This window comes from Pantherophis guttatus, chromosome 10, assembly GCF_059756535.1.
Source record: "Pantherophis guttatus breed Tessera chromosome 10, ASM5975653v1, whole genome shotgun sequence".
NCBI lineage: Eukaryota > Metazoa > Chordata > Lepidosauria > Squamata > Colubridae > Pantherophis > Pantherophis guttatus.
The window spans coordinates 27,778,134-27,800,321 of NC_142072.1; the positions used below are offsets into that span (position 1 = coordinate 27,778,134).

The window sequence follows — 22,188 nt, forward strand, 5'->3', positions numbered from 1 at the left end:
CAGGAGCAGCAGCTGCTTTCCCTGCTCACAGTCCCACTCAAAGCAACATAACTTAGGGGTCCCTTACTAAGCCGTGCAGACTCAACTCAGCATTTCCCCATGGCATGCAGACATACGAACACCCCCTAACGCCCACTTACCCTCATATCTTCCTGCTGCTGCTTGAGGTGCTCATGGTCAATTGCTGGAGGGGGCAGCTGCCCAATCAGCACTTGGGTTTCCTCAAGCCAAGGACTCAGCTCTTCGTAGGTCTCCCAGAATTGGTTGACCAGGACCTGGGCCCGTTCCAGGCGAGCATAGCGCTCAGAGTGGAGGTGGCTGGTTGCATCGTACTGCTTCAGAAGGGACTCGGTCTTCTCCTGTGGAACAAGGGCAGAGTTTGGGGCAGGCCAATGGGCCTCCATCCTCCAAAGCGTGGATTTCCAAACTATCCTAAGAACCTCCCTCAGCGTTTCCTAGGCCCCGAGGTCTACCTGCAGCATGACTTTCTGCTCCTCTCCACAAGTTCCCAAAATATCCGTTCGCTGGCTGAGTAGTTCATCCACAGAATCTTTGTGACGAATAATGTCGATGGAGAAGGCCTACATGAAAGAAACCGATGGTAACAGAGCTGAACTAGAAAACATGAGCCATGGCTGGGTCTCCCTCCACCCTACGTATTCATTCTGTCTGCACTGCTTCCTGGGTGCTCCTGACTAGCTAAAGACACCCTGTCCATTATTGTTGCTATTAAAACATATTGTATGTTCCACACAACAGGGCCCAATGCATCTCTCAAGGGTTGTAAATCCCAACAATTCTTCTTCGCTGCCTGGGAAATATCCAGCTCTGCTGTCCCTTTTCCTTCATCCAGACCATCTCCTCCCATCATACCCTGAACTTAATTTGGCCTCTAGCTCCCTTTGCCCATCCAGCCAGCCTAACACTGCTCCATTTTCCAGTCTGGCTACCCCAAGATCGTTGCCATCTTTGCCCTGTTGTGTACCTTCTGCACCTGCAGCTGGGCAGTGGTTTGGTCCTGCTCCAGCCTAACCGGACCAAGCGCCAACAGCTTCCGTCTGGTCTCAGCAACCCAGGCGAGTTCCGCGTCGGCTGCCTGCTCGTACTGTCAGAGAAAAGAGCACAGCCAAGTTAGTTGGGGAAACTAGCTGGCAAAACGCGGCAATGGTGCAGCATCAACAAAGCTGCATACACAAAGTACACAGGATCTGGACTGGGTGCTTCAATCTGAAGCAAAGGTGCTTCAGATTGAGTGCTGTGCCCTCCTTTTACCTGCCAGCCTTTCCTTAAAGGAGTAATACCTCTCTGGAGGCCTCCCCAGAAGCCTCAGGAAAATACCTCTTTGAGTTCAGGTGGCAGCAATAGTGACTGGCCCTTCACCACCTCCTTAATGCTTCCTGAATGCCAACATACATTTCGTGGAAATGCCTGGCTTCTTGCAAGCTCAGGAAAGGGCATGGAGTTGTTAAGGAACCGCTGACAGGTACAGGGAGTTTACCTCTCTCTGCATACACCTTCCCCACCTGGGACCTCTTAAATATTCTGGGCGAGACATCTGGAGCACAGGGGGCTAGTAAAGGCAGTGCTGCAGAGGAGCAAGTGAATTCCAGCCTGGTGCTGCATGCAATGAAAGGAGCTGGGGCAAATTTTATGGTGGAAAAAGGTGGAAAAAGCAGGGAGCCCCAGTCACATAATTGCAGAATGATCTGTCCACAAGAAACCCAACTTTTATTTTGGGAGAGACTGGAAGCTGCTTGCCTCTCCCCAGCAGTTGTTCTGCTGCCCCCAGAATGCGTGAGACCCAAATGTTCAAACTCTTTTGCTCCATGCATTTTATCCCTCAACCCACAAAAACCTCCCTCAAAGGACAAATCCTGCTCAGGTGTGGAAAAAGGTCCTCAACACACTGCATAGCTCTCAAAGAATGCCCCTGCCCTAAGAAATCCCTGTTAAGTGCAAGAAACCAGAAGCCAGGATGGAGTTCAAAAGCACTGCAGTTGTACCCAGGAAACATGTGAAAAGCATCTTTTAGTCCCTGGTGCTAGGATTGTGCATTAAGGAAGGATTTCTAAGGACTGGCTTAGGTGATGCGGCAAAACAACCTGCACAAGTCTCATGCTTGGGCAAACCGCCCCGAGAGCTGGATCTGCATCGGCAATGGTTTACAAGGAACTGCCAGCCTACCTGCTGAGACCTTTGGATGGCAGCATCTATCTCTGCCACCCGCTGGTTGATGGTGTCACTGGTTGCTTTATACCGTTCATTGGTGTCTGAGACCAGCTTATCTAGTCCTTCACGGGCTCGCCAAGGAACCAGTTCAAGGAGGGCATGGCTGACTTCATTCACTGTGTCCAGGATAATCTGATGTTCCATCACCTCCTTCTTTAGTTCCTAGGGGGAGAGAAGGCCACTTTCTGTGATTGTGCCATCCAGCTGGGCCAGGCTTGGCTTTGTCAAGTGGCCAAATGCTGCCTCGGAGTTCTTTCCAACGCAAGGAGAGAGCTCTGCTTTCTGCCTTTGCAAGGAGAGAGGCAATGTGGTGACCACTCTTCCTGCTGAGAACGAGGGAAGCTTCTCATGGAGGAGCAGAGGCAGGAAGAAGAGGGCCTTCTCTGATCAGGCCTGGAACCTAGCTTTCCTGGAAAGCCCCTTACCTTCTGCCTCTGCTGGAATTGAGGGATCTGCTCGCCGGTGGGGGAGTGTCCTCCCCCAGACATCAGCTCCTCTTCCACCTGACCCATCCAGCTCGTCAACTCCTCGTGTGTTGACTGGAACTTGGTGGCCAGCTGCCGTGCCTGCTCCAGCGTGCGGAGAGCCTTTGAGCTGGCAGCGGTGATATCCGAATAGCGGGTCTTGATGCCATCCAGTTTCTCTTGGATGAGCAGCACCTCTTCCCCTGCAGAAGATCACCAAGTGTTTGGCTTGAAGAAGTCATCTAATGAGGACCCAGGGTATAGTAGGGAGTCCTCAAGCTGGCCATACAAGGCCTGACTCATTGACCATCCCACCTATAGAAAGTTTTGGACTTGGTTTCTGTATTTTGCAGAGTTCTCTACAGGCACATGTGTCCTACACAGTCCCAGTTGTGGAATCTCTGGGCCAAAGAGTGTGGACTGGTGCAGGCAGGTACAGCCATTGCCTAGCATCTTTTCCTCTCCTACCTGTGGTTTGTTTCAGGAGGGCCTGCCCATTCTTGATGGCCTGGTCAACGTGCTTCTTGCGGTTCACAATCTCATCATTCAAAGCCTAGGTGGGGGAGGGAAAAAACCCACGCTCAGAAACGTCCCTGGAAAAGTTCTTAGGGTTTTGTGAGAGACCAAAGAATGTGATTTGGGGGTTTTAAATGCTGCTTATCCTTGTTCTGTTATCTTTACAGACTGTTCCTTTAGTACATAAATAAAGCAGAACAACTCCCATCAGAGCAAGCAAATTGAATCAGCACACGTTGCTGGTAGATGAAGTCTGCCCAAGAGGCTAGTGTCTAAATGGGTGTGTCGGTGTGCATGTGTGTGAGCGAGCAGCAGGTGCAGCCAGGGTAAAACAGATGCCTTGAACAGGCAACAAGGAGAGATGCCCGCCTCCCGTGCCAAACAGGGGAGTCTTCAGAGAACAGCCCAAGACTGAAGGCTTGCGTAGGGCGAAAGGGAACATCTGGAACTCTTCTTGACCCCAAAGCTACAACCATCTTGTCAATCTGAAATGAAGGCCAGAGCTTCAGAAGGAAAGCCTGTTGGATCCTTCCACTATCCACCCTGCTAACAGAATCACTCCTTGGCTTATTGCTGTTCCTGGTAACAAATCCACCTGAATTCACCAGGGGGCACCTATTCTCACAGTACACCTTACTCCTGTAAGGTACAGAAGGTTGTTCCCAATGGATTGTCGTATCTTCTAGCTTCTTTTCTGATCCTCCCTCAAAGCAACAGTCACTGGGCCAGATGTCCGTTCCCACCCCCACCCCCCCGGCCCCACTGCAGACCTCCCTTTTACTTCTCTGCAGAAACAAATGGCTGCAAAGGATGAGAGCTGCAATAGGTCCAAAACTGTCCTTCGACAAGAGGCCGGACTGTGAGGGGAAGGAGCTTCAGAAGGGTCAGGTTAAAAATTCTCCACGGGGAGAAAAATAATAATGCTGCGTTGTTCTTCTTTAAATGGAGATGCCAGAACCAAACCGTCCATGCAACACACTGGCTGATGCACCGAACTGTGCTTCTCCTTTGCAAGAAGACTGTGCCCGGGGGAGTAAATGGGCCTACCCTGAAACCTGTGCCCTCAGGGACTCCCTCCCTCCATCCCTACCTCTGATTTGGTGAAGATCAAAATGAAAAGGTTCAAATCAACAGGAACAAGGAAGCAAAATAAACACAATCATGAAAGATGAGAAAAAATGGATTAATACCAGCTGGCCAGAATGTTGCTGCTGCAGGACCTCTTGTCTGTAATCCTTGACGGAGACCAAGCTGAGCTTGTCCTCAACCTCAGCCAACCAGTTGAGCACCTCCACTTCGTCCTCCCCAAAGAGCCGGGCGTTGGACAAAGCCTGGTCGAGGAGGGCAGCCTTCCGGACGCATCGGTCAGAAACCTCAGCGTACCGGGACTCAAGCAGGTCGAGCTTCTCGGCCAGGGAGGCCTGCTCAGCACGGCAGCTTAGCAAGGCCAGGGAATGGCCAATGCTGACCACCTGAGTCACCACCGTGGCCTGATTGTCTATCTCCTCCTCTAGTGCCTGGAAATCCAGGAGGTTTAAGGGAAAGAACAAAAGAGGAAACAAAAAACAAAAAACAAGCAAACAGAAATGCATGGTTGAAAATGGAAAACACAAAGTGGGAAAATTAAAACACAACTAAATGGTGAATATGACTGAAAATTGCGTAAATGCAAAACTATCATTTACTAAAATAACAGTTTCAAATAAAGAATTATAACAAAAAAAAAAAAAGATGGATTTTTTTCCCCCAGTATCCATATAAATATTGAGACAGAATATACCACAACTTGTTTTAACTGCTCAGACATGATGATTACTACAGTAGCTTGTTTTGCAAATGGTAGTAATTCAGCATTTTGAGCCATGTTGTGATGAATAAGCTATCACAACCCAGTGAGTATTTAATGCTAAAAAATAATAGGCATCTATGGTTTCTTAGGAAAGAAAAGTGGAGCTCCTGAGCAGGGGTGGTATTCACTTACCTTCGCTACCGGTTTGCAAATGCCACCTCCATGCATGCGCAGAGCGCCAAAAATGGGACACGATGTCCGGGCGGGTGGGCGGAGCCTCCCACAGCCACCACTACTGGTTTGCCCGAACCGGAGAGAAGCGGCTGAATGCCACCACTGCTCCTGAGGCTATGGCCAGAGGACACGCGCCTGCCTTGACAGGGGAGAGTGGTGGGCACCTGAGGGTTTTCCTTCAAGCTGAAGCCAAGAGGAGCACCCCCCCCCAAAGCAACAGGGCCAGCCGTTCCAACACTCCATGATCTTTGTCAAGGAGCCAGCCAAGGCAAAGTGCTGGCCCAAGCCCAGATCCTGCCCCTTGGATATAGATGTGCTGAGCCAGCCACTGCTCAGAGGGACCGGCCCAGTTGTGCAAGGGAGAGACGGGGCCTGGGTTACAGGAGGGCTGATGGGCATGGTGAATGGGCCACACGTGCCTGGAAAATGAAACAGCCACCTAGGGGAATGACTGTGTTGATCCCCCATGATTCTCCTGAGGGCTTTGATTGCACTCTTCAGTGACCCTTCCCTGACTATGCATCTGTTGACCAAATGGAGCCACGACCACTGCTCGATGGCACTGTGGAAAAGGTGGCATGGATCAAATGAAGATGCTGTGATTTCTCTGGGAAGCCCCGGCCACGGTTGAAAGAGATGTATCAAATCACCCCAGTGAAATCTTACTCAGATTACATGATGGCAGGAGAGAAGAGCAGGCAACATGAGTATATTATTTCTACGAATGCCTACGGAAGATGCTTGAAGAAAAGCTGCCCTGGAACCTCTGATGCTTTCTGAGCAGACATCCAGAATACTAACACGGTCTACCTCGCCTGGATGTTATTAGGCCACGAGATTTTCCACTGGACCCTGTTAGGGCATGAGCCACCCAGAGTCACTTTAGAGGGGAGACTGGCAGCATAAAAATTTAATAAATAAATAAATAAATGAGCCTCCAACCACTGAAGGTCAACCTTGGCATTTTGCCTTTAACCACTGCATCTTTTATTCTCACAACCCCCCAGGAGTCTCGCTCCAAAATCTCCCTTCACAGCAAGAGAATCTGTGCCTGGTGCCCTCCTACCCCTTTCTGAACTGCTTCGCAACCACTTGCCCACCTTGTGCCGTGCAATCTGCTGCTGGATTTTGGCCGTCTGAGTCCCAATGGGCTCGGAATTGGCCAGTTTCTTTTCAGTCACCGACAACCACTCAGAGATGGGCTCTGATGTCTCATGGAACTGCCTGGCCAAAACCAGGATCTCCTCCAGCTGACTCTGCCTGTGGAAAGGAAACAAAACCATGTAGAAATCAACGTCTATGAGCCAACAGAAGATTCTTGGTGAGGCTAACTGAGAGCTGTGAACAATTACAGCTGTTCCACGGATTCTGTTATGCCCCATTACAGCTCCCTAATCTGGCCAGGAAAGCACATTAAACCACGATGTATTCTGGTGTAGCACAACACTTGAACTTGGGGAACAGATTAAACTGCTCTATTTTTCCCTCTCACTATGGCCAAATGCTGAATTATTTTTAAAAGTGATTGGAGACCAGTGAGCCTCACTGAAAATTACAATAAATAATTTTAAACACACTGAAAATAAACAGCTGGAAGTAATGCAATCTTCCTCTAGCAAAGTTGTTGGAACTTTTGAATTTTTTGGAGGAAGGAGGAGCAGCCTAAACCTCTACTTGGTTTGACTGTCGGGTTGCTCAGAGAAAGTGCACGATGTGAGCCACAGATGTGGATTCCCACATTTCAGAACCCACAGAAACGTGTGAGGCCATCTTAAAAGGAAAGGCAGATTGCATCTAATATCAACATTAGAGAAGCAAATTTGATCAAGAAATTAATGCAAGGACTGCAGGCTACTCCCAATTCCAGTTCCCAAAACTGGAAGGGGCATGAAGTCCTTTAATCATCATTTGTGGTCCTTGAATCATGTGGCCATGAATACTGCAAATGGGTGGCACAATTTCTTGCAACACTGAAGCAGATGGAAACTGCAAAATCCCCAAACTCCTAGAAAAACCGGCTGTACTAATGTAGATTATAGGGTCTCTTCTTTTCCCACCCATGGCCTGTTTTAGTTGGCCCTGTCCCAGTTCTCGTGTATAATGTGTAGCTTGACTCCGGTTTGAGCAGTGATTCCTCTTTAATTAGAGGCATCAGGCACCGTCAGACATTTCCTTAGAAATTAGCCGTGGAAGAAGTTGAAGAGTAAGAACGCAAAGAAATTCTTAAGGAATAGAGAGGAAGAAAAGAGAGAAATAGAATTAAACTTTCCGCTGGTCTTCAGTAAGGAAATGCCGCTGACCAACATGGTATCGATTGTTCAGGGAAAGGATGAATTAAGAATTACATATGGATGAAACTGCCAGATGTTCATGGCATTCAACTGGGAATCTGTAAATAATACAAATGTGAAATTGCTGAAATCATTCTAGTCAGGTGCTTATTAGGAGATAGGAAAAGAAAAACCAAGCTAGTGGGAGCTAGAAAATGACAGTCAAGCTAGACTAATATCTCTCCATGGAGATAATCTTGAATGGTAGGACTGTTAATAACAATTCAGTTACTGGAAAGAAGGGTAAGAAGGAAACTCAAGATAACCCTGCCTTGATTCTGTTCAGTATAAGACAGGTTGGAAAGATCTTCTGACAGCCTTTCAAGGTTCTATTATTGTATCCTGCAATAATAATGAAGAGTCCTAGCAGTTTTTTGATGTCTCATCCCTGACCTGGCCTACTTTGAAGGGCTGGACCTGGAAAGCACAATTAAAAATAGATATATTAAGCCAGGGATATCCTACTTTTGGAGTTGGTGAGTACAAGAAACTCTCACAGCAAGTCCTAGGATCGCTCTAACAAGATGGCGGGGAGGGTGGATGCCCTCCCTATTTACATAGCTCTGCACTGTGATTCTGCATATTGAGTCACAACCATCCTCACTGAGCAGAGGTTCCTCCTCACTGTCTGTCTTCTGGGCAGGTGAGCGGCCTTCCAATTCAGGCCTGCCCCTTTACAAGGTTCCGTCTTAGGCCCAGTACTCTTCAATATCTTCATAAATGACTTAGATTGGAGAATAAAAGGGGAACTCATCAAATTTGCAGATGACACTAAACTGGCAGGAATAGCCAACACCCCAAAAGACAGGCTCAGGTTCCAAAAAGATCTCGACAAACTTGACCAATGGGCCCTTTCCAACAAAATGAAATGTAATGTGGAAAAAAGCAAAATTTTACACTTAGGCAGGAAAAACCAAAGGTGCTAGTACAGATATAGGCGAAACCTGGCTCAAAAACAGTAACTGTGAGAGGGACCTTGGAGTCCTAGTGGACAATCACTTAAACATGAGCCAGCTGTGTGTGGCAGCAGCCAAAAAAGCTAATACAATCCTTGGTAGTATAAACAGAGACATAGAATCAAAATCACATGAAGTATTAGTACCACTTTATAAAGCTTTGGTAAGGCCACATCTGAAATACTGCATCCAGTTTTGGTCACCACATTACAAAAAAGATGTTGAGACTTTGGAAAAAGTGTAGAGAAGAGCAAAACGATTAAAGGCCTGGAGACAAAAAGGTATGAAGAACAATGGTTGCAGGATTTGGGTTTGGCTAGTCTAGAGAAAAGAAGGACTAGGGGGACATGAAAGCAGTATTGCAATATTTGAGATGCTGCCACAACAAGAAGTTTTCCTGCTCTGTCTCCTGGAGTCCTTTCAGTGATGCAACCTAGCTAAAAGAATAGACATGAATATCCAAAGGACAAATAAAATTGTAGGACAAATGGCAGGAAATGGCTACAGGGCAGGAAATGGAGCGTGGGAATTGATATTAGAGGGAAGCAAGCTGAACCCGTCTCAGAAAGAGGGTAGATCACAGTGAGGAATTATCTGGTGTTAGCGGTTAGCTGTGAAACCAAAGAGTTGGAGGAGAATAGCAAAATTGTTTAGGATGCGAAAACTCCAGACTTGTAAAGAAATCCCCCCTCCAAACTAGGTATCTGGGTTAACAGAAGCCATTCAAATTAAGGGTCTCACCCACCAGGGTTGCAGATCTTAACCACACGCGGCGGACAGTTGGGATCCAAATTAGCAAGAACTTCCCAGCTTGGCAATCTTAGCTCTGTGTTGGGTAACTGCAAACTAGAGTTTGGCAAATTCTACCTTGGTGAAACTAAAACTGCTATTGTTGTAACCTTTGCATAGCTCTGTGACATGAAATGCCACCTCTGTTTGTTTGGCCTTTCCAGAAACAGGTGCTGCAGAGTTGGAAAAAGGACCATGAAGGGAACACAGAGCAACAAAGTGAATGGGAATCTGTCCCTCTGGGGGAGGCTGCAGCCCTGCCCCTAATCTTCCGGAAAGGCTGGATTCAAATTCCCAACTTCCAGAGGCAACATAACTGGCCAACATTTTAAAGTCGATTGCATATGAAGGGTCCAGGGGAGGAGGAACCGAGTGAAAGAATTTATGGTCTGACAGACTCTCTCTCTCCCAACCAGTGAAATTGATCAGCTACGGGTTCAGGACTGGCAAATCATATAGATGTTATAAATGTATGTATGTTTAAGAAATAAATAAATATACAGAAATAAGGGGAAAAGTATTAATATCATATATTATGCTTAAATAGTGAACAAAGCTTAAGAACTATATGTTTATATGAGTACTAATATTATTGTAAAGTGATGGAAGATGTTTGGAACCAGTGATGTCATATCTATGTCCAATTTTTTTAAAAATTTTGTATTATTAATAAAAAAAACTTTAAAAAAAAGGATTGGCAAATCATGGGAAAGGGCATGATGGACTTGCTGGAAACTCCCCTCCCCCCCCCCACAGCTGGGGATGCCCTGCCCGGCTCTCCTTAATGGGTTTCTGCCAGCAAAGCACATGCAGCCCTCCTCCCTTGCCCTCGGCTTGCTTTCTGAACTGGGATATTCAGAGGCTGAATTTGCTTGAGGACACATGGTTGAGTGTGCTGTAAATCTCTAAAATCCCTGGCAAAAAGAAGCATTTCTCAGCCTCTCCTGAACCGTCAGAAGGAAAGGGCCAGCTTCAGACTGAGCAGCAAATTATTCCGGACGATGTCTAGGCCCCATTCTGGAAAAGGCAGAAATAGCTCAGAAGCCGATTGGCAGAAAGGTGTCCCATTGAAATATGAAGGAGGTGAGGTTGATCAGGTGAGCTTAGCTGGTCCACAGGTCACCAAAAGGCTTCCTGTTGTGGCAAATGACACTGAGCCAAAAACTACTAACAACCAGTGCAATACTTGAACACCACCTCTCGAAGCATCACATAGCACTTGCTGCCACACTCTGGGCTTGTTTAGGTTTTGAGACCACCCCCATCAAGCTCTGTCCTCCCTTGCCTTTCAGCAAAAGCCCACCTACCCCCATCACTGCCCAGCCTCACTGTCAGAGCCATGAGACCACCGAAGAATGAGCCAGGTCTCCAGGGGAATGCCTTCCTCTTTGGGATCAGGCATGTGTCCCAAAGCCCCCAAATCGGAACCATTCTCTGGTCCGACTCAGTTGCTTCACTCAGTTCGCCTTTGTCTGATCCTTTGTGGCCAAAAGTCTTTCTGAAGGCATCCAGCTCAGAGCTTGAAGGCAAAGAGATGACAGCTGCATATCATCAGCAGTGCACCGCTAACCGTTACTTCCAAACCCATGTGTGCTCCTTCCCAGCATGGTAAATGGGGTAGGAGGGAATGTTGTGGAACCCCAACATACATCACTAAGTATCCAAGACAAAGTCTGGGGCCACCCAGGGAAAAGGTGGACTGAAACCACCTTCCAGTTCCTCCAAGAGCTTCAGAAAAAATCACCAACTCCAGAGGGACCTGGGAGCATTAACAGGATTGCATTTCTCTGCTCCCATGCCCAGGTCTCCACCTGAGTGATCTAAGACCAACTCTGTCCTACAGCCAGGTCTAGAGCAACTCTGGATCTTCTGTCTCCTCCAAGAGTTCCTGAAGCTACAGCACCCTTGATTTCAGCACTGGAGAAAGAAACAGACTGTTCCCCAGCTGGCAGCGGTTAAACCTGGCCAGTTCAAGGGAAGAACCTCTGAACTCTGCCTGCCGAAGAGAGGCATTGTGACCTCTGAAATCCCTGGCAAAGCGGAGTCCCTTAGGCAGAGTCTCTTATGGCAAACAGACAGAAGCACATCCACTTCCTCAAGAAACAACCAATGAAATTATCCACGCAGAAGTTATTAAGCAGTGTGCTGGATATCCAACTACAATGCTACCCAAGACAGCTTCATACTAGCACGAATCTGAGCTATTTCACTTATGAATGCACAAACTGGTAAATAACTCAAGATGGCAAATATTCCTAATACTCCTTCCTCCTCCTGTGTTCCCCACAGTAAGAACCTTGTGAGTAGGGTGGGTTGAGAGAGAACAACTGTCCCAAAGACACCCAGCTGGCTTTCATGCTTAAGGCGGGACTAGATTCACACACACCCTCACCCCAATTTCTAGGCCAGCACCCTCCGGCTCACCACAGTATAAGTCTTATTAGGACGTGTTCAACCGTTTTCATTCTTAAACTGCTCCAGAGTTGCTCAGAATTCCTGCCTTTATGCTTCATGGCCACATCACAGCACCTGACACAGGGCAGGATTCTTAGGAATCACGGTTTCAAATTCCTGGAAGATTTTGTCCTTTATCAGCCCATATGATTACTTTATAGATCAGTACTATCAGGCCTCTTGGCTGGGTGGGTAGGCAACAAAATGCAAGCATATATTTCCAAGAACGAACTGGATTATTGTAGAAAAGCTAAAGAAGAAGTCAATGACTGCTGAGAAATGCAAGACATAGCAAAATCAAGGTGCTGTTTCTTGCAATGTAAAGCAAAGAGATTGTCCTTTTCGGCTGGAGACAACAATTTACACCTGTCTCTTGTTTTAGTAACTGATGTGTCTGGTGTTGTGCTGTCTGTTTGTGACAGAATCACAGGTATATTATGCAAAAGTCAAGTCAAGCCTGTTGAGTGAACTAGACAGAAATACTCATCTAACTCTTTATATTGCACACGGCTTTATCGTGCTAGGAAATGCAAGGAGGGGGCACCGTTGGCAGCCTCAGCTGAAGAGTCCTTTCTGCAGCTATGGCATAGTGGATCTCTGAAGTCCTTGGTAAATCCTCTGGATCCTACAGGTCTTTTACACCCCAGATCTGCACTGGGAGCCTTATATCTCCCTTTCTAGGAAGGGACAAAAGAAAGGTGGGAGTTCACCAAACGGAATGGGCTTCCTTCTGTCTAGGGTGCTTTCTAGGTCTGTGCCCTGGTTTCACATAACAAGCAAGGAAGTATTTTGTTTATGTTTGGTGTAACGTCCTATTCAGGGGGAAACCTCTGCCCTCAATGCCAAACAAAACATAAGCAAGAGCCGAGGTGGCGCAGTGGTTAGAGTGCAGTACTGCAGCTACTTCAGCTGACTGCTAGTTCAGCAGATCAGCGGATCAAATTTCACCGGCTCAAGGTTGACTCAGCCTTCCATCCTTCCGAGGTGGGTAAAATGAGGACCCAGATTGTTGGGGGCAATATGTTATTTAGTATACTGTCTTTGGTGTAAGCCACCCAGAGTCCTCGGAGAGTGGGCAGCATAGAAATATAAATAATAAAATAAATAATAATAAATAAATAAGCAAAGCAAGATGGCAAAATCTGAGTAGCATGAAAGATGTCCCCACAGGTCAATATTCACCGAGGGCTTCTTCTCATGGTCTCACTGAAGTAAACCAGAACAACTGTTATAAAAGAGCAGGTTTCAGTCTCACTTGCTACACGCAGCTTCAACATTTCACAGTGTGGTCAAGAAATCCAAAGAGATTCTGCTGAACATTAGGATTAAAAGAATGTGTTTCACAGCATCCTTGCAAATTCCCCAAGTGCTGTGCAGAGGTCTTGCAGTCACGAAATAGCAGAGACAGCAGGAGAAAAATAAAATCCATGTGTGCTGCACAGGATGACAGCAAAACGAGAAGCAACTGTTGGTGTCCCATGTTTCCAAACTTACCTGGCTGAAGCTTTGCTGAGAAGGCTTGCCCAGTGGCTCCCCAGGCTATTTAACTGGCCGACGATTTTCTCCCTGTCTGCTGGTTCAGCTGACCGGGCAATTCTGCCCCCCTCGGCTTCAATCATCTCAACAGTAGCTTTCCGATCGTCCAGGAGACGTTGCAGTAACTTTGCAGAAGGTCAAGAGAAGGAGCGTTTACCAATTTCTTCCACTTGCACAACTCATGAATTTATCATCATAGTAGTTATGTTATACTTTTATTATAGAGAGTCCTTGCTATGTTGTTATTTTATCTCACCCACTTTATTGATTTACATGTTGTATATTTTTATTTATTTATTTATTTAATTTGTTCACCGCCCCTTCTCCCAAAAGGGACTCAGGGCGGTGAACAGCCAAAATTAAAATACATACAATACAAAAGTTAAGATAATTAAAAGAGATTAAATCAATCGGCCTCCCAATTTAAAACCCCAAGTCTATAAAATTTAAAAATCCCAATTTAAAAACCATTTAGGCTAGGCCGGCTTGCTGGAATAAATAAGTCTTCAGGGCCTTATGGAAGGTCCGGAGGTCCGGGATTAGTCGTATTCCAGGAGGTAGCTCATTCCACAGGGCGGGTGCCCCCACAGAGAAGGCTCTCCCCCTGGGGGCCGCCAGCCGACATTGCTTGACCGACGGCACCCTGAGGAGGCCCTCTCTGTGAGAGTGTATTGGCCAGTGGGAGGTTATCGGTAGCAGCAGGCAGTCTCGTAGGTATCCTGGCCCTAAGCCATGGAGCGCTTTAAAGACGAGAACCAACACCATAAAGCGCACCTGGAAGACCACCGGGAGCCAGTGCAGCTCGCGCAGGAGAGGTGTTACATGGGAGCGCCACGTTGCTCCCATAATCACCCGCGTGGCCGCATTCTGGACCAGTTGGAGCCTCCGGGTGCTCCTCAAGGGGAGCCCCATGTAGAGAGCGTTGCAGTAGTCCAGGCGAGACGTGATGAGGGCATGGGTGACTGTGCATAAGGAGTCCCGATCCAGAAAGGAGTGCAACTGGCGGATCAGGCAAACCTGATAAAAAGCCTCCCTGGCCACGGCCGTCATATGTTCTTCTAAAGACAGCCGTGTGTCCAGGAGGACACCCAAGTTGCGAGCCCCCTCTGTGGGGGTCAATGACTCGCCCCCAATAGCCAGCGATGGCACCAGCTGGCTATATCGGGACGCCAGCATCTACAGCCACTCGGTCTTGGAAGGGTTGAGTCGCACGGCCTCCAGACACTGGGACATCACTTTGAGGGCATCATTGGGGTGGTCTGGGGTGGAAATGTAGAGCTGAGTGTCATCAGCGTACAGATGGCATCGCACCCCAAAACCACGGATGATCTCACCCAGCGGCTTCACATAAATGTTGAACAGGAGCGGCGAGAGGACCGACCCTTGCGGCACCCCACAAACAAGGCGCCTCGAGGTCGACCTCTGCCCCCCTGCCAACACGGACTGCGACCGGTCGGAGAGATAGGAGGAGAACCACCGCAGCATGGTGCCTCCCACCCCTAATCCCCCAGCCAGCGCAGCAGCATGATATCATGGTCGATGGTATCAAAAGCCGCTGAGAGGTCTAACAGGACCAGAACAGAGGAACAACCCCTGTCCTGGGCCCTCCAGAGATCATCCACCAATGTGACCAATACCGTCTCCGTGCTGTACCCAGGCCTGAAGCTGGACTGGCACAGATCTAGATAGACGGTTTCATCCAGATACTGTGGGAGCTGTCGCACAACCACACTCTCAACAACCTTCGCAGTAAAGCAAAGGTTGGAGACCGGACGGTAGTTTGCCAGAACAGCCGGGTCCAGAGAAGGCTTCTTGAGGAGGGGCCTCACCACCGCCTCTTTCAAGGCGGGAGGCAAGAAACCCTCACTCAAAGAAGCATTTATAATCCTCTGGAGCCAGCCTTGTGTTACCTCCCGGGTGGCCAGTACCAGCCAGGAGGGACATGGGTCCAATAAATATGTGGCAGCGTTTAACCTCCCCAGGATCCTGTCCACGTCCTCAGGAGTCACAGTGTCGAACTCGTCCCAGATAACATATTTTAAAATTCTGATCATTATTGACAGAATAAACATTATACTACTCCCATTTTTTTCAGGAATTCCCCTTCTCCCAGCTGCAGGAAATGTGAATGCCAATGACTAAACTCACATTCCCCTCCTACCACTACAGTTGCATTGCTTTAGATCTGCTCCCGCAATTTCTGCTCACCTTCTGCTCCTGGATTTGAGCCTTCACCACTTTGTATTCAGCCGATGGTGGCTTCTGGTTGGAGATGAGCTCCTCAGTGTCAGCCAGCCAGCTGAGCAAAGGCTCCAGGGCGTCCTGGAACTTTCCACAATGGAGCAGGGCTTCCTGCAGTTGGGCAATCCTCTGGGCCACCTGTATTTCATAAAACATGCACACCTATCACTAGAGTGGCTGCCCTTGCTAGCCAGGGCCTATTTCAGCCAAAAGCAGCTGTGAGGTAGGACAGCAATTTCCTTTTGCTAACAGGAAGCAAGGCATCCAATTAAATGGGATTTCATTGGCTTACCTCTTCCTTGTTAAGTTGCCCCTCTCCTCCTTTCTCTTTCTTGCTTGGCAACCCTCTCCCCAATGTATACCGTTTCCCCCAAAATAAGACATCCCTTGATAATAAGCCCAATTGGGCTTTTGAGCGCATGGCAATAAGGCCAAGTTCTTATTTCAGGGTTCAACAAAATATAAGACAGGGTCGTATTTTCGGGGAAACACAGTACATTGAAGGCTCCTTCGGATAGGAGGTCCTTTTTTTTTAACCTTCCTCCTCCAGACAGAATTCAGGACTGCACCTGGCAGTCTGCTGGAGGGTGGGGGTGGGGGTAGACACATTTGCTAGTCTCCTGTTTTCTAGTTTGACCAGTGGCTAGAACAGGGATGCAGCCAAGCAGAGAAATGAATGGATACTTTTATTATGGTCTATTACTGACTAGAATTGTGAACAAGCACGTTAAAAATAAAGTAAAAACGAAACAAGAGGAAAAAACTACAATTGATGGTGGATTTATCAGTGGATTCTCAGCAGAGAAATGTAGGCTCAGTTCTCAGTTCTTGCTCTGGATTGATCAGCATTTATAGCCAGGTGCTCCCAACCCAGAGGGTCTCTTCTATTTGCAAATGGGCACCTCAAACACGGAGTTCATAGCACAGAGAGAGCCAGAGTTTTCGCAGACAAGGACTCTTGTCAGGTACTGCTCTGCAAACAGCCCAGTGGACCATCAACAGGCTATTCCCCAACTGAATCTGGCCCCATTTCCACCAGGGAACTCAGAAGCATTTGGAGATCAGTCCAGACCTTGGGATCCCGTTCAGTTCATGTTTGGAAGGGATTGCCAGGAAGTGCCCATGCAGCGCTTACCTTTTTGTTGAGGGTATTCCATCGGGTGTTGATCTCCTCCATATCATGCTCCAAGCCCTGGACATCACAGTTCTTCCCCGCACTCTGGACAAGCCCTTGTCCAAGTCCATTGACTTGCTGCAGCTTTAATTGAAGGGGGTCAACTTGTTCCTTCTGGAATTGCTGAGACGGTGGGGAGAGGGAAAAAGGCAAATGAATCCCATCATAAATATTTGCAAAAACTTTACCGATTAAGGACTCGGGATAAGATGCACTTTCCCTGGCTTCTAATTTTATCCTTAAACAGTCTGTGAGGTTTGTTAGGGGGAGATTCTGTCTCAAGTGAACCTTCATAGCTGTAGAAGAGTTTGAATCCAGATCTCCTGAGTCTAAATCCAACATTCTGCCATCAAACCATGCAACTAATAAGCATCTGTGCTTTTTTTTCTTATAGACACCAATCCCTTTCTAGGATTGACTTTATATTAATTACAAATGATTTTCTTTCTAGGGTGAAGAAGATGAAGATATGTCCAAGAACATTAACAGATCATTGCCCGGTTTGGATGGAACTGGAACATTGAAAGGGACCCAGGAGGTCCTGGAGGTTAAATGGAAAATTTGTTTAGATATGAGGAAAATATGAAAGAATGTAAAAAAATTTTGAAAGAATTTTTTGTTATGAATATGCATAAAGGTACATCTATGGAAGTGGTATGGGATGCAAGCAAAGCATATATGAGAGGTATTTTAATATATTTGAATAATAAACACAGGTGTAGACAGGGAAAAAAACGGATTGATTTAGAAGAGGAAATAAAAAAGAGAGAGCAAGTATTAACATTGAACGCAGCAGATAAGAAAACAAAAGAAGCAATTAATTTATTGCGAGGGCAATTTAATATGTTGATGGCAGATCAGGTAGATGGTTAGCATATTTGTTAAGGAAAAAAAAGCTACATACTATAGAGAAAATAGAATATAAAGGGAAAGAGGTGTATCAGCAAAACATGATTAAAAAAGCATTTTTAGAATTTTACACAAGGTTGTATGCTAATGATAAAATTCAAGGTATAGATTTAGATAGATATCTACAGAAGGAGAATATTTCTATAGTTACAGAAGAGCAAAGGGAAGGTTTGAATCAACCGATAACCTCGGAAGAAATTGTCTTAGCAATTAAACAGTTGAAAGTGGGTAAAGTTCCTGGGACAGGTGGATTGACAGCTGTTTATTACAAAAATTTGCAGTTAGAAATGGTGGAACCACTTAAGGAATTATTTATTAAAATACAATCTGGAGGAGATGTACCCTCATCTTGGAGAACAGCATTTATTTCTTTGATTCCAAAAGAGGATCAAGACCATTGTCAGCCAAAGAACTATAGGCCTATATCGCTTTTAAATACAGATTACAAGATTTTTGCTAAAATATTAGCAAATAGGTTAATGCTAGTTATGCAACAAACGATTCATAATGATCAAACTGGTTTTATAAATGGGGGACAAATGAAAAGTAACGTAAGGCAAATAGTTAACATATTGGAATATTTGGGGAAGAACAACCAAGTCCCTGCGGCGCTTATATTTTTGGATGCGGAGAAGGCATTTGATCAATTGAATTGGAATTTTTTATTGAAAATAATAGAAAAGATGCAGTTTGGAGAGTATTTTACACAATCTATTAAGGCAATATACCAGAAACAAACAGCACAAATAATAATTAACGGTAGTTTAACAGAAACTTTTAATATTGAAAAAGGAACAAGACAAGGATGTCCTTTGTCTCCATTACTGTTTATTTTGACTTTGGAATTTTTGCTGAATAAAATACGGGGTTCAGATAAAATAAAGGGAATTAAAATTAGGCATTATGATTATAGATTATGAGCATTTGCAGATGACTTGGTTGTTACTTTAACCCAACCAGTGCAATCGGTTATAGGTTTGGACAATATGGATAAGTACTGGAAGAAGGAAGATCTACCTACTATTGAAGACACTAAAAGTAGTGAATTTAGCGGAGATGGCTAAAATTTCAGCATATTTGAAGAATCACTCAAATGAAAGATATATATATTGGAATGGAGAAGATGGATTGACTATATTCAAAATAAATATGGGACTAAAAAGTTCAAATAGCTTATGAATGAAAAAAAAAGATATTTAAGGGAATTCTTATATTCAGTCATATAAAGGGGAGTTAAAGTGCAAGAGGGAGATAGGAGTTTATAGATAGTTTGCATATGTTAGCTTATGTTTGTTAAATGCTATACCCTGTATTTTGCTCTGGGAAGTCCGGGGGTGTGTGTGAGGAGGGTTGGGTTGGGAGTGGGGAGGAGGGGTGGGAAAATTGTAAAAAAAAATTTAAAACTTTTCAATAAAAAAAAAAAGCATCTGTGGGAGCTGCTGGCCAACATCTTCTCCCTTCAGCATTTAAACTTTAATCTGCAGTCTACATACAAACTTCAGCAGATCCTGCATCAATGGACCCAACTGACTTATCAAGGAAACTCTGGAAATTAACACAATAGATTTGAAGTTGGAATTTAAAGGTGTTTGTGGAGCAGATTTCCAATATGGAGAAAGGACTCAATGAAATCCAAAAGCTCAGTGACATAACATCAACAGGAACCCGGTTCTATCTGTTTAGGATGGATGCTAGTCTCAATGCCAAAAGCACACCTGGAAAGTCCAGGGCACACAGACTGTATTTCCTGCACAAGCATTCCCTTCCCCCCAAGCACAGGTCAATTCTCTGTTCTACACGACTTTATTACTCTACACAATTACTACCCCTTCACCTCTCTAGAGATCCAGTAATACCCACTCACTCCCACTTTACCATAGTTTCACACATCCTGCTTTCCACACTTTCAGATGTTATAAACATATCACTTGGTCAAAAGTTAAAAATGCATTATTGAGTTCTTTTCCAAAATTGTTCACGCATGAGAAAAAGCCAAACAATTTAGGAAGAAAGGGAATGGAGAAGGCTCTCAAAGTTTCAGCTCCACAATTCTGGATCTCCTAAAAGCCACAACCACCTCCTCTTCACAAACGCCTGACAGTTCGCACATGGGATGACAAAACAGAACAGTGGCTCACTTGTGTGAGGATATGGAACAAAAAATAACAGGGTTGGAAGAGATCTTGAAGGTCATCTAGTACAACCCGTTGGTCAAGGAGTCCATTCCAGACAAGGAGCTGTCCAGTTTCTTCTTAAAAGCCTCCAGTGATGGAGCACTACAACTTCTGAAGGCAAGCCATTCCACTGGTTAATTGTTCTCACTGTTGAAAAATTTGATTCTAGGTTGGTTCTCTCCTTGATAAGCTTCTTTCCATTGCTTCCTGTCCTGCCTTCAGGTGCTTTGGAAAATAGGTTGAACCCCCCTCCTCGATGTGGTAGCCTCTCAAATATTGGAAGTCTGCTATATCACCCCTAATCCTTTTCTTTGTTAGACTAGGCATACCTAGTTCCTTCAGCTGTTCATTGTACAATTTAACCTCCAAATCACTTATCATCTTTAGTGCTCGTCTCACTCTTTCTAGAATCCCAGCATCTTTTTTGTATCATTATGACCAGAACTAGCCCCAATATTCCAAGTGTGGTCTTACAAGTGTAATATAAAGCAATACTATCACTTCACATGATGTTGATACTGTCCCTCTGTTGATGCACCCTAGAACTATATTGGCATTTTGGTAGCTGGCTCAGACTTAAGCATTCATCCAATAGGACATCTATACCTCTCCCACAGTTACTACTGTTGGGTCAGGGACCGCCTTTTCTATAGCTGTGCAATTGGTTTTTCCTGGCTATGTGCAGGACCTTACTTTTCTCAAGTGAGCTACATCTTGTTGGTTAGAGCCCAACGTTCAAGTCTGTCAAGATCTTTCTGAATAGGAAGTCTATCCTCTAAAGTGTTGGCCATTCCCTCTGGTTTGGTGTCATCTGAGAATTTGATGAGTTCCCTTCCCTTGTCTAAATTATTTGTAAAGATGCTGAAGATGCCCAAGACAATGTGGTTCCCCAAAACATTGGGGAACCACATTGCATGCTTCCCTCTATGTAGAAGTAGTTCCATTGAGGACTATACACTGAGTGTGGCTGGCCAGCCAACTGCTAATCCATCTGGTGTGATGCTGTCTATCCCACATTGTTCTATCTTACCAAGAATAGAGTTATTTGAAGACCTAGTATATAATATCCACTGATCCACTAATTTAATCACTTTCTCAAAGAAGGCAATAAAATTTGTCTGGCATGATCTGTTTCTGACAATGCTGGGTAAGCTCCGCTGTTTCTGGCTCCAGAGGCCATTAGATGTGTTGTTGCTCCTGCCAGCTATCTTAAGTCAGTTGGAATCAGCAAACCACCCGAAAGCATTTGCACTTGTATGGTGCCATGTGCTTCCATCGGCCGTCCTGTATGGCCAGTATAAAAGTCAGAGTCACGGAAAGACTCTGTCCCTGCGGCTCAGGAGAGGTGGAGACTGTGCGTCACATGCTCCTTAGATGTTCCTTTTATACGGAGATTAGGAAAAAACATATTCTGCCAATAACTGCTAGGTATCCTGGCCGCTCTGACACTACCTATCTTCGGTGGCTGCTTAAGGATGAACAGTCCATAACTACAGCACAGGTGGCCAGATTCTGTGCAGCAGCACTGGGGATTCGTCGCAAATACAGCATGTGTCTTCTTCACCATAGCGATGTATATAAGAATTGTGGCTAACCCTTGCATTGCTTAGTCATTTCCCTTTTAGTGTTGAACCCACAACAGGCTACAGTTTGCAACTATCAATAGTCAGACCATGCATAATGGACGCTGGATTTTATTATAGATTTAGTTGTCATTTATTATTTTATACTAGAATTCTTAAGTATATACATACTGAGTGCTTTTATTTGTTTCTGGTCTAAGACTGTAATAATCAACGAACTGATTGATAACAATGCTGGCTTCTAGCTTATCACCTTATTCATTTCAAGATGTCCACAAATCTGCTGCTTGATTATCTTTTCCAGGATTTTCTCAGGTACCAATGTTAGGTTGATTAGTCTATAGTTTCCTGAGTTCCAGCAAATCTTTTCCCAAGGGGCCAGGCAAGGCAAGGCAAGGCTAGCCAGGGCGAAATGAAACCAATCTCTTTGAACTGAGGGCACTGTGAATGTTATCAAATTTCTGCCCAAAAGGCAATGCCCGGGAGGAATCAGCAGGAAATCTGACATATATTCTATCCCATTATCATAGCTAGCAGGTGGGAGTTGAACCGCCAGGAGGGGGAAGGTGGTTCCACAAGCCACAGAGTAAACTAAGTGAGCACCCCCTGCCTGGACAGCCCCTCAAGGGAGCCAGCACCACTCCGAAGAAGCCTTTCCAACCGAGGAGGGGGAATGCTTTGAGGATTTGAGGCATTGCAGGTACTGTAATCTTCGGCAGAAGCCATTTTTGCAATGGCTGCCCCAAAGCACTTCTAGAAAAGACAGCACCATCCAATGGGCCAACTCAGAGATGCAGTTGGTTATCCCAG

The 22,188-nt window shown here is 45.7% G+C and overlaps 1 protein-coding gene across 22 annotated transcripts in view; it reads right to left on the reverse strand.

Moving 5' to 3' along the window:
- Positions 1-22,188, reverse strand: part of LOC117663256 (microtubule-actin cross-linking factor 1) — a 323,136-nt gene that overhangs the window by 33,356 nt on the left and 267,592 nt on the right. For 17 of the 22 annotated variants that reach the window (XM_060691389.2, XM_034413273.3, XM_034413271.3 and 14 more), the window contains 11 exons: positions 16,674-16,835; positions 15,506-15,676; positions 13,256-13,422; positions 6,333-6,492; positions 4,400-4,726; positions 3,162-3,246; positions 2,655-2,896; positions 2,185-2,391; positions 986-1,105; positions 474-581; positions 141-359 (listed from right to left, as the gene is read on the reverse strand). In XM_060691389.2, coding sequence (XP_060547372.2) covers positions 141-359; positions 474-581; positions 986-1,105; positions 2,185-2,391; positions 2,655-2,896; positions 3,162-3,246; positions 4,400-4,726; positions 6,333-6,492; positions 13,256-13,422; positions 15,506-15,676; positions 16,674-16,835 — 1,968 coding nt within the window. The remainder of the gene's footprint in view (positions 1-140; positions 360-473; positions 582-985; positions 1,106-2,184; positions 2,392-2,654; positions 2,897-3,161; positions 3,247-4,399; positions 4,727-6,332; positions 6,493-13,255; positions 13,423-15,505; positions 15,677-16,673; positions 16,836-22,188) is intronic. The other 5 variants (XM_034413270.3, XM_060691390.2, XM_034413267.3 and 2 more) reach the window with 1 other exon arrangement.